This window comes from Atractosteus spatula, chromosome 14 (genome assembly GCF_055471065.1).
Source record: "Atractosteus spatula isolate fAtrSpa1 chromosome 14, fAtrSpa1.hap1, whole genome shotgun sequence".
Lineage (NCBI taxonomy): Eukaryota > Metazoa > Chordata > Actinopteri > Semionotiformes > Lepisosteidae > Atractosteus > Atractosteus spatula.
In genome coordinates, this window is record NC_142719.1 from 22,017,408 (window position 1) to 22,030,141 (window position 12,734).

Consider the following 12,734-nt stretch of genomic DNA (forward strand, 5'->3'; position numbering starts at 1 on the left):
GAAACACGTTTGCGTTTGTTTGGGAGCTATATTATGTATTTTTCATATGTAAGATATAATGATGTGTTCCTGCTTACACATCGCACGACTTTAAAAGCTAGAAAAACAGGTTTCGATTCACATTATCTGGCGAGCCTTGTTTTGTCAAAGGACAGCACACTTTTCACTTACTGCAATATTATGGACACTCAATTGACTTTTAAAAAAAAACAACTTTTTTTTTACAGCTGGTACAGCACCCCACCGCGCCCACGCGCCAGCATTATATTCTCATGTATGGGTAGAATATGTTCATTGTCTTCCAATGAAAGAAGGGTTCCTTTCGCCGTAGTCGGGAGACATTAGAAGTTTGCCACGCCCGGACTGTTACACCAACGCATTAGCATGTTAAAGCGATTTCATTGAGGAGCCTAGCTTTCTTAACTAGTAAGTACTGTACTTACTGGGTTTTGGAGGGGGGGTAGTGTCTTTCGCTGGAAATCTCGCCCCCTTCTACTTTGAAAATACCTGTGAAACTGGTTTAATTCATCAAAGCCAGCACTCCCGTAGAGAGGGGGTTGTACTTGCAGTGCATCGGTATAGATGGGAAAGCCAGAGCCGACCGCTACGCCGCCCCCGTGTTTGGGGATGTTTATCATTCTCAGTGCATAACAAGGAAGATTAATAAACATAAACATAATCTCATGGTTAAATAGTCAAGTCTAGCCATGTGTGAGTCTAGTCTCATAGAGCTTCAACAACAGATGACAACTTGTGAGTTAGATTAAGAATGAATAAAAGCATTTCATTAATAACACGTTTGCGTTTGTCTGGGTGCTGACAAAGTAAAAAACAATTACTTTTTGACAATGAAGAACTGTGTGTGTGTCTCTCTCTCTGCTGGCGTTTGTAATCGTTTTTATTTTTAAATACATTTTGGCAAAGTAATGTACCATAAAAGTATTGTGAGACATATTTGGGTTAACATGTTCAGTGTTCACTGTGTGGTAATTTGTTTGGTGCGAGTGAAATTTTATTTAATCTCTGACCCAGGGAAAAGTGTGGTGTGGACGGCTGAGGAGAGAATGCAGGCTCGGAATGCAGGCTTGCGCTGTGTCAGTTATTCTTTTTGTCTTCTTCTGGCTTGGTCGGATAGTTTTTGTTTTTGTTTTATCAATAAAGTTTGATAATCGGCCAGTGAAAGCTCTGTTGTCCTTCACATGAATGCCTGAAACATTGTACCGAACCCATGATTTTACAGTATTTGTTCTTTAAAATACCAATAACAGCAACATACAGTTTACATAATATGTTGATGTTCCAAAATTAATATCATTTATGACCTTTATGACCTTCATTATGCTCTTCGTTAATGTCTAAGCTGAAACACATCATTATATCTCATTTTGTATTTCTTTTTAAAAAAAAATAAAAATCGTTTGCCCAGCCTAACAGTATTGTTGTTATTGTTTTTATCCTGTAAAGCGCTTTTAGGAGCCACCTTTAAAGGCGCCATATACAATAAAGTTCATTATTATTACTATTGTTTATTTGCTGGACAGAGAGGTGAACATTATTACGCAGAAGACAAAGATAGCGATTTACGTTGCATTGTGCATTGTGCTGCTGTAATACAGTTTTAAATAATTAAAAGTCTAAACAATATCAGCTTTATTTATGGGTTTTAAATAAAGGCGATTTAAACGCGATTTAAATCAATATAAATGTTTATATTGTAACGCATAGGTGACTTTTCATTGTTATTAAAATGACTTAAATTCGATCATGTTGTGATATTTATAAATTTGTTTGATGCGAGTGAAGTTTTATTTAATCTCTGACCCAGGGAAACATTTTATTTTTTCAAAGAAATGTTTGTTAAAAAAAAAGTCATGGCTCCGGCTGGATTCTGGCTTGTGTTGCGGTACATGAATATAATTATATCGTTATTAATTTCTTTAGATACGCGATTTCATATTATATTCCCTTTTAATCAAATTCTAAAAGTATGCTTGTTGACTCCGGTATCACGTTAGTTAAAGACTTTGATGCTTAAAATGTTTAGGGAGAAATGGAATACTGGTGTGTATGTTTTCTTTAAAGTACCGAGACCAGCCATATACTGTATGTTTATGTTCCAAAATTAATATCGTTTATGGCCTTCACACGCGTTACAGTATGCTCCTATTCTTTTTATGCTCAGCTACTAAGATTTCCCTTCAGTGGTAAAATTCCATATAAATATTCAATACTTAAACGGGCACAGTAAAGACATTAAATATACATATAGATACTGTATACAGTACAGTTTGCATACAGTAATATGTTTATGTTCCTAAATCAATCTCTTTTATGAGCATGTGAAAGGCATGGTGAATCGGAGATTCTGAAAAATTACTGTACTTTGCATGATTGGAAACAAATGTGTGATTGCGAAATGCTGTGGTGTTACTTTTACAAAGACGGTCAATGAAAAAAAGAATTTGTACCAGGGCAATACTTTGAGTTTACAGCTTGTCCAAGGTCATTCATTATTAATACTATTTGTAATATCTTCGTTAAAGACTTTGATGGCGACAGCTCAAACATGAGAGGTTGAGCTTTATTAGCTCCTCCTTGCGGAAATTCCGGATACTATTATTTTCTTTGTGGTACTATACGAGAATTTACGGTAACTCGCGGTAAACTGCGTAAAGCGCACCGCAAAATAGTGAGGTATCGCCCACTTGTTTTGAATGGCTGCATCTGTATATCCTCTGTTCATTGATGGATACCAAAAAACTTTTACTTTTCACTGGTTCCTGCAGAACCTCTGGTAAGTTCTAACTAACTTACCATTGCTGAAACTCGCTCTGGCCGTTGTTTTCAGCTAAGTGCAGCTCACCAAAAAAATACTCTTTTGTCACTTGATACAAAATAGGCTCCACACAAATACAGTTCTGCTGATATCTATGGTGAATTGAACAATATTATTATTAATAATAATAATGTTGGTTATATTGTTATTAATTCAGGTGGGTAGCTGCGTCAGCATGCGTAGGCTGCAAAGGAACAAGTAATAGGTTTATTCCATGCTGAAAAAAGAAGAAAGAAAACACAACGTTTCGGGGGTGGAGCCTTCTTCATGTGTGCAAGAAGAAGCACACCTGAAGAAGGCTCCACAGCCGAAACGTTGTGTTTTCTTTTTTTCTTTTTTTCAGAATGGAATAAACCTATATATTGTTATTAATGTAGTGTTGATCTACAAACTCTAAAGTACATACAATAATTACCACTGTGTTGAGAGTATTTGCTAGCAATTGAATAACAAATCAGATTTTTTTATCTTTTGCATTTTGCTGAAGGAAATAAAATTACACACTGTAAAAAGGTATAGGAATTCTTAAATTCTTACATTTCATTAAAATTGTAATTGTGGCATTCCATGTTGGTTTTGGATTCTTCTTGGACCAGCATTACACATGATGGTACTACAAAAAGAAATATGATTTCATAAGATCACTGCAATATATAAGTGATCTGTGTACATTTTATTAAAAAAATATACAACAATAAATATAAAATGGTGACATTGTTTTCAGAATACAAATGTTTCATCTTGTGTTTCTTTTGGTACCCAGTTATCATTAGCAGATTACTCCTGCCTGTCTGCATTGGTCCAAGTCTTCCTAGCGGGACATGCGCTGGTAAGCTGCAGAGCATGATTGTTTTCTTTTTAATGTATGTACAATATTGCCTGTAATTTACTAGGAGTGTTTCACATTTATACATTTCTAAATATTTCATTTCAAATTTTGGGAGGGTATGTAACTTGTTTCTGATAATGTAAAAGCTAATATTACAATATTAGAGGCTTTGCTTTAATCTATTTAATTTGCTTTAAGATCTAATCAACATTGCTTAAATAACTGTCATACTGTAAATGTCTGAATAATGGAAACAAATTCCAGGTTAAGTTCTATTTATTGTACTGAAATATCTGTATCTAAGTTGTATCTTTTAAGTTTTCATTTCTGATGAATAAGTGGTTGAATATGTTTTTATTCTTCTGGAAAAATAATTGTATTAATCAAAGTAATTGAGATTAAAAGGCTTAGAGTCAAGGAACTGTGTTTGAGACTTCTACTTTGAATATTTTCAGTGTCGTTTATTGATTTAAGTTATAACATTTCTAAAAAAAATCTTCAGTAAAATGTGTATGCTCCAAGCCAGTCTTAGAAATTTAACTAAATTAAAATTGGTTTGCCTGAATCTGTGTTCAGACATGTGATTTTTAAAGAAATTCATTTTTGCTTGCATAGTATTTCAGACCTGTATTACAGAAAAAAAATACTGGGATACAATTTTGAAATATGTTTGTTGACTAATGGTGAGAGATGGTGTTTACTATCACTTTTTAATGTATAGACTGAAATTACTTGCAGATGAAATTATTTTGGGCATTGCATGGGATATACTGTACATATACTGTATGATGGCTTCCAAAAATCCTGTCAAATGGGCTTTTTTTCAGAGTGTTCATTACCTTGTCAAGCTAACAATGTTATCCTAGTTGTTCGTGCATAATCTGTCTATAATGCTCTATTAATGCATTTTTATTGGAACATCTGAATGTGAATTTTTGAAAATGTAAATTGTTGAAGAAAGGTTTCTTAAACAAAAATGTCCTTTGCTTCTCCTGGTGATTTCAGTGTTGACCTTACTGTATGTAGATATGTTACACCAGGACTATACAGACAACTAGATTACTACAACATCTTTTTTTCTCTTCCTTTAGTGAATGTCAGACTGGTAAATGGGGGCCATGACTGTGAAGGCAGAGTGGAGGTCAATGATGGAAGCCGTTGGGTAGGAGTGTGTAAAGATTTGTGGGACAAAAAGGATGCTAAGGTGGTGTGCAGAGAACTGGGCTGTGGAAGTGCTCAGTTAACAACGGGCAACTTTGGGAATGGAGAAAGTGAGAAACAAATCTCAAAAGTTCAGTGTTCTGGCAATGAGACCTCTGTATTACAGTGTGAAAGGAAACAAGAATTTTGCTATGGCAGTGATGCTGCTGTTGTTGTCTGTTCAGGTAAGACTGTCATGTTCTGTTGCTCTGAACTTTTGTTAGAAATAGTAAAGATACTTGTATATGCATGTGCACAGGACAAATTATTTTACTTGTGAAGCACACATTATTGATCAAGGAATTTATTTTAGTATCAGAAATTATAGAATGATCCAGGAAACCACAAACTATCTAATCTAGTTTAAGTGTTTTTAAATTTGTATATAAATACTTCACAATTAAAAAAAATGCTCTTTCAATAAACGTACTTTCTAACCATTTAGTGTTATATACTGTAAAACATTCTCATACACGCAGTGAATAATACTTTATATAATGAAATTAAAGATAAATCTGCTGTTACAACCACAATTTTTAATGTTTGCTTTTTACACTTGCAAATCATTTGAACTAATCTAGTTTAGTTGAACTTACACCACCTTACCTCAATCATTCATATATAAATAGGGCAGAGTTAATTTTTGTAAATGACTTGTGATGTATAATAGGCTATATATTAAATTTTTAGTTAAATATTTAGATTACTCAGTAGTTGCTGATATTGGATAAATTATAAATTACCCTACCATTTTTATTAGCAACTTTCAAGACTACAAAACATTTGAGTGAAAAAGCACTTGTGGCATACAGATGCAGCCATTCAAAGTGCGCGTCACAGACACGTACCGCAGGTGACGTCGCTCAGTATGACGCAAGATGACGCGTGGCACCGCAGTAAGTGATTGGTTGACCAACAGGGGCACTCGTGGTTCGTTGGTCTGTCGTAGAAAGACTTACAGTAAACGTCTTTGCTGTGCCCGTTGTAGATATTGAATTTTACCACTGAAGGGAAATCTTAGTAGCTGAGCATAAAAAGAATAGGAGCATACTGTAACGCGTGTGAAGGCCATAAACGATATTAATTTTGGAACATAAACATACAGTATATAGCTGGTCTTGGTACTTTAAAGAAAAAAATACACACCAGTATTCCATTTCTCCCTAAACATTTTAAGCTTTGAAGTCTTTAACTAACGTGATACCGGAGTCAACAAGCATACTTTTAGAATTTGATTAAAAGGGAATATAATATGGAATCGCGTATCTAAGGAATTTAATAATGGTATTCGTGTGCTGCGACAGGGCTGTGTAGGGCTGTTTCGCCTGCCTTTTCATGCGAGCTGTGTTGTAGCCGACTGGTCTAGGTGCGTGACTAGCAACTGGTAGGTTGTGTGTTCAAATCCAGCTGGTACTGGACTTTTCTTTTAACAAACATTTCTTCGAAAAAATAGAATAGCGATATTATGGACAATCAATTGACTTTTATATTTCAAAATATCGCAACATGATCGATATTTGCGATATTTTGAACATATCTTCCCTTCTGACAGCGGTTCCTCCTTCTATTGTGTGTGTGTGTGCAACAGAGTAAATTTTTATAGAAAAATGGAGGCTGGACAGTATGCGTTACAATATAAACATTTATATTGATTTAAATCGTGTTCTGATTTAAATCGCAAACGCGTGTTTAATTATGTGTTTTTTAATCATAATCAGGCTAATGCATTTCTACATTTTCTGTATGAACCAGCTTAGAGGTTCATACAGAAAGACAGCTTGTGTTTAAATTGAGTGTAAGGTAATTTATGCTTCTAAAGTCATGGTCAGCATTTATTATCGTACTGTGCTGTAAACTTTTTCTGTGCCTAGTCACATTATTTTATAGCGTTTTTATTGCGTTATTAAATCTGGTGGCGCTGTGTGTTACAGTAGTTTCGTGACTCCCATGTCACATGGTCTGTGATTGAATCCCATAGAACTATGACTTTATTTTTTAACAAACATTTCTTTGAAAAAATGAAACGTTTCCCTTGGTCAGAGATTAAATATAACCTCACTCGCACCAAACAAATTTATATTTCTAAATATCACAAAATACGTTCATTGTCTTCCAATCGAGTCGAGTTGACATTGGAAGCCTGCCACACCCGGACTCTTAAACCAACGCATTAGCACGTCAAAGCCCATCGAGGGTATTGAGCCAGTATTGGCTTTAGTATTCCCCCCCTCTCCCCTCAATTCAATTCAATTCAAGGTGTTTTATTTGCATGACAGATGGGTACAAGCAGTGTTGAGTATGTATATTGTAACGCTTACGGCAGACAGGCACTGTGTAAGAGCCGGCGCACCAGAGCAGCGCACCGAGGAAGCGTCTGCATTTCTAACTTAGTTTTTAAAATTAGTCAAGCAATATGAAGCATCCCCTTTTACTTTGTGCCTGAGCATAAAAAGAATAGGAGCATACTGCAACGCGTGTGAAGTCCATAAACGATATTAATTTTGGAACTTAAACATACAGTATATGGCTGGTATCGGTACTTTAAAGAAAACATACACACCAGTATTCCATTTCTCCCTAAACATTTTAAGCATCGAAGTCTTTAACTACCGCGATACCGGAGTCAACAAGCATACTTTTAGAATTTGATTAAAAGGGAATATACTATGGAATCGCGTATCTCAAGAAATTAATAACGATATAATTATATTCATGTTGCAAAAGAACTGCAACGGACATAAAAACTCCCTTGCTTTTAATAGAGCGTTCCATAATTTCTAACTACGAAAATGCCAGGTGAAAGGATTTGTAAACATATTTTGTTAAAGCAAGTCAGTTTTTTCCGCAACACATAAAAGACATTTTTCCAAGAAAGTTTAGCCTTTGTCACTAATGAAACCAATAAATAAAGACATCAATATAGAAATCTTAAGATTTGTTTTATTTAATGTTGGTAGCAGGATGAACTGTCAAAGTATATATTTTGTCGCAGAGTTGCTGCAAGATGTTAACAGTGAAAAAGGTATTTAGAAATGAGTTATTTCAAGATGAAAATTTTCAGAATAATTGCAAATCTAGCAGGATAGAGAAAGCACAGAAAACTGGCAGTTAGATTGATCAGATTAGTATGAAAAGTCATTTAGCAAAGGGAATTAGAAGAGTGACAAACTAGTATACTTTAGATCTTTTTTTTCTGAACCAGGGACAATCTGATCATGTTTCCCTATAACAATAATAAAAAACTTTATTTGATATATCACCATTAAAGGTGGCATCTCAAAACAATACAGTAGATGTAAAAACAGATAAAAGGACCACAGATTACAAAGTAAATGCATATAAGAAATACAAGCAGGTAGAGGTGCTACCAAAATTAGAAAATGAAGCAGATACAGACACTAAGTCTTCTGAAAAGAAAGGTTCTGAGGTTAGATTTAAACTGGCCCTGGTGTGTGTGTGTTTGTGTCTGTCCTGTGATGGACTGGCGCTATGTCCAGGGTGTATTCTGCCTTGTGTCCGTCGCTTCATTCATGTGCATCCAACACACAGTTCAACGCTAGCAACTACACAAAATCTAAAATATGAGCTCTACTTGCCACTTACAGTACCAACAGTACCAGCTAACTTTAGTAGTGACATTTTCATGGATCTTTTTAACAATAAAATTTACAACATCAGACTTCAGACACAATTAAACAGGCCTCAAAAAAGTCTGGTACAAACATTTTCAGCATGGAATAAACCGTTACTTTAATGGTATAAACCTTAAATGGATTCATATTCTCAATAAGATTTGGTGCTCAGTAACATGACTTAGAAAATGACAGAAGACATACGTATCATGCTTATCCTTCTATTTTTCATAATCGTAAACTCCTTAAGGCAGTTACATTTTCTCTGTTCTGACCTGGAGTTACAGAGAAATTTAAATTCTAATAAGAGATTTGTAATGAGGAAAGTCATACCAATCACTCATACAGTACCAGGATTTGCAATTACAATACAAATACTTTCTTTCTGTATGTGTTTATTTTGCAGTTTGAGTCTATGGCATTCCTTTGGGGGTCTATACTCCAAGGCATGACTTTTTTATGTATAAACATCAGTATTTACTGCTATTAATTACTGTACGATTTATAGTTGAAATCTGAGCCTAGATATAAAGTTAGATATAAAGTTAAAATCTCGACAAAGCAATGTAGGAAATACAGAGAAAATAAATCCTTTCTGACATCTAAAATCAGTTTCGATCAAGGTCTCTAAAACGAACAAGAAAAAGAAGATTTTCGGAGGGCAATTACGCTGTGTTTATATAGAATAAGTGATTTATGAGCAATCTAATTTCTTGTTCGTTTAAAACAGTGAAATGTCAGCTGTAAAAGATCGCACCAGAAACAGCACTCTCTCTGCCTGTCATAGACGTTCAGGAAAGGCTGAATGAAGTCATGTCAAGTACAATAATTCGGAGATCAATAATACCAGTTGTAGGACAGTATATAAGGAGGATAAGGATTTTGAAGTTGACTCGAAATCTGATAGGTAACCAGTGCAAGGACTTGAAAACAGGTGTAATGCATCCCTGATAGGATTCTTGCTGTCATATTCTGAACATATTGAAGATTGCTCAGTGTGGATTTAATTTCCCCAGTGAACAGGATGTGCATTTATTAATTCTAGAAAAAAAGCCTTTCTTGATTTCTCTAGTTCTTAGTTTCTCTAGTTCCCTTTAAAATAAACTATTATTCCACAATGCAGAGTATTACATGGCCAGTATTTACACATGATATTTGTGATTTAAAGAAATTAACACAAGCAGCTTTTGGAGATTTAAGTGTTGGCTGAGTTATTGCAGGATAAAAGACTAGAGATGTTGGCAAGAAGAAGATAGTTTGGGGAAAGCTGAGGAATACACTTATAACAAGAACACTTCCTAATGGGGTTAGGCATACTTTTGATGAAGATGATGAAGTTAACAGACTATATGTTTACATAGATACTGAAATAAGGATTGTATTTTAGTTTATGTGTAGTTGCTGGCATTGAACTGTGTGTTGGATGCACATGAATTGAAGGAATGGGCAAACATAGCTGATGCGGATCCACAGAGCCAGCATATTAAGATGTTTATAATTAGAGGCAATTTGTTTAAATAACTAGGTATGGATACTGATGTGCAAGAGAGGTGGAAAGGCTGTTTCCTTAAGCCAGCAGTATAAAATATTTTATTCTCAGTGAGATGCTGCCATTTCATAGTGGGTTTCTAACACTGTGTATAGTTCCATCCACACAGTGCCTTTACTTCCATTTCTAATCTCTTTATCCAGTACAGAGGATTTGGAGCCTATCCCAGTAAGCAACGGACACAAGGCAGAATACACCCTGGACATAGCGCCAGTCCATCACAGGACAGACAGACACAAACACACACAGACCAGGGCCAGGTTTCCCATAAACTAATTAACTTACCAGTATGTTTTGGAGTGCAAGAGGGAGTCATATCACACATATGGAGAAAAACCATGTAACCCAGAGAGAACATGTAAACCCCACACACACAGGATGGCAGGAATTGAACCTAGGACCCCAGTGCTGCAAGATAGCAATGCTAACCACTTTGCCACCATTATAAATGGATGGATAGCTTAGTTATCTTTCTAGTTCACAGGTTTGCATGCATAATTTAATTTTGAAAGCCACTGAGACATCAGGTACTACTGTTGTATTTATGAAAAAGAAACAAAACAAAAAACATACTAACAACTGTGCCATCCTACTCCTTAGCTAATACATTTTATTATTCATAAACAGTTAACATTGTTAGCAAAATATTTTGAATTATATTTAACCCTATTTTTTCTTTAGTTTTGTATTTAACTTATTATATGATAGTCAGACTTAATGTATATTTGAACAATGAAAATATATTTTTACAAGATTTTACATTAAGCACTTAAAATTAATATGGTTAATAATAGTAAACTGTAACATGCTGTAACAAGATCGGTTAAACAGCGAAGAAAATGCTTTCAGAGAAAATGTTTCAGGTGTGAAGAACATAGATCTCCAATGCAATTTCAACCAAACCTGTTCCCACACACCCTGCCCCCACTACCATTAGAATATACACAAAGCACTCAAATCTTTCGAGCTAATGATCAGGTGACCCGAGAGAGAGCGAGAGAAACACCAAGGGGTGCGGAACCAGGGAACTATTTACATGGAAAACGGGCGATCTCCCCAGACTGTCCGCCCGTTTCACTGTTACCTGGATACCTCTTTATTTAGAACTCACTAACACTGATTTTTAGTTTAGAAGGATTCAAGTAGGGTTTTAGATGAAAGGCAGCGACCTTAATCAAGCCCAAATCACAATTGAACCCATTCAGAGCTTACATTACATTTTAGCGTTTCATTCTGAGCAGAAGACCCTCACACCTGAAGAAGGGGGAGGTGTTTTTCGCTGGAAATCTCGCCTGCTTCTACTTTACAACCGGAGTGCTGGCTGTGACGAATTAAACCGGTATTACAGGTTTCAATCACAGACCATGTGACATGGGAGTCAGGAAACTAACACCGCGCCACCGGATTTGATAACGCTATAAAAACGCTATAAAATAATGTGACTTGGCACAGAACAAGTTTACAGCACAGTACAAAAATGCTGACCATGACTTTAGAAGCATAAATTGCCTTACACTCAATTTAAACACAAGCTGTCTTTAGCCCTCTAAGCTGGTTCATACACAAATGTAGAGATCCAGGCTCAGAACACACAGCTTCATTAGCGAATACATATGCAGGACAACTAGAGAAGACGTTTTACAGAGGAAATCCAAACCAAAATCCGCAATATGGAAACAGAACCTGTGTAATTGTTGATAGATGATGTACTCGTAACATTTTTTCAAGACGAACTACAACATTTAAAAAATGACTTGTATGTACTTGATATCTCTAATCAATCCACGGGTCCCAGCACGAAACGAAACTAAAACGCATACCGTTTCGCGCTTCTTATTAGTTGCTCAAAAGTAATTTGACCGTATGAAATGCATAATATAAACCTAGAAACATATACGTGAGTAGTACTTAAGCACTGTAGTATCTGTGTTAAGACATACCTCTCAAATACTGTAAATCAAGTTAAAAATATCTCAAGACAGATTCTGGTCATAATGAAACCATGTTTCGTGTATGTTTTCTTTAAAGTACCGAGACCAGCCATATACTGTATGTTTATGTTCCAAAATTAATATCGTTTATGGCCTTCACACGCGTTGCAGTATGCTCCTATTCTTTTTATGCTCAGCTACTAAGATTTCCCTTCAGTGGTAAAATTAGATATGAATATTCAATACTTAAACGGGCACAGTTAAGACATTAAATATACATATACATACTGTATACAGTACAGTTTGCATACGGTAATATGTTTATGTTCCTAAATCAATCTCTTTTATGAGCATGTGTAAGGCATGGTGAATCGATTCTCAAAAATTACTGTACTTTGCATGATTGGAAAAAAATGCGTGATTGCGAAATGCTGTGGTGTTACTTTTACAAAGACGGTCAATGAAAAAAAAGACTGTGGACCAGGGCAATACTTTGAGTTTACAGCTTGTCCAAGGTCATTTATTATTAATACTATTATTAATATCTTCGTTAAAGACTTTGATGGCTACAGCTCAAACATGAGAGGTTGAGCTTTATTAGCTCCACCTTGCGGAAATTCCGGATACTATTATTTTGCTAGCGGTATTTACCGGTAACTTGCGGTATTTACCGGTAACTTGCGGTAGACTGCGTACAGCATACCGGAAAATAATGCGGTATCGCCCGCGCATTTTGAATGGCTGCATCTGTAAATGT

At 35.5% G+C, this 12,734-nt stretch overlaps 1 protein-coding gene across 1 annotated transcript in view; it reads left to right on the top strand.

Moving 5' to 3' along the window:
- Window positions 1–12,734, top strand: part of LOC148820908 (adhesion G protein-coupled receptor E3-like) — a 65,990-nt gene that overhangs the window by 1,579 nt on the left and 51,677 nt on the right. Inside the window, exons 2-4 of the mRNA XM_088933409.1 lie at window positions 384–426; window positions 3,600–3,665; window positions 4,757–5,050. Of these exons, the coding sequence (XP_088789535.1) occupies window positions 384–426; window positions 3,600–3,665; window positions 4,757–5,050 (403 nt within the window). The remainder of the gene's footprint in view (window positions 1–383; window positions 427–3,599; window positions 3,666–4,756; window positions 5,051–12,734) is intronic.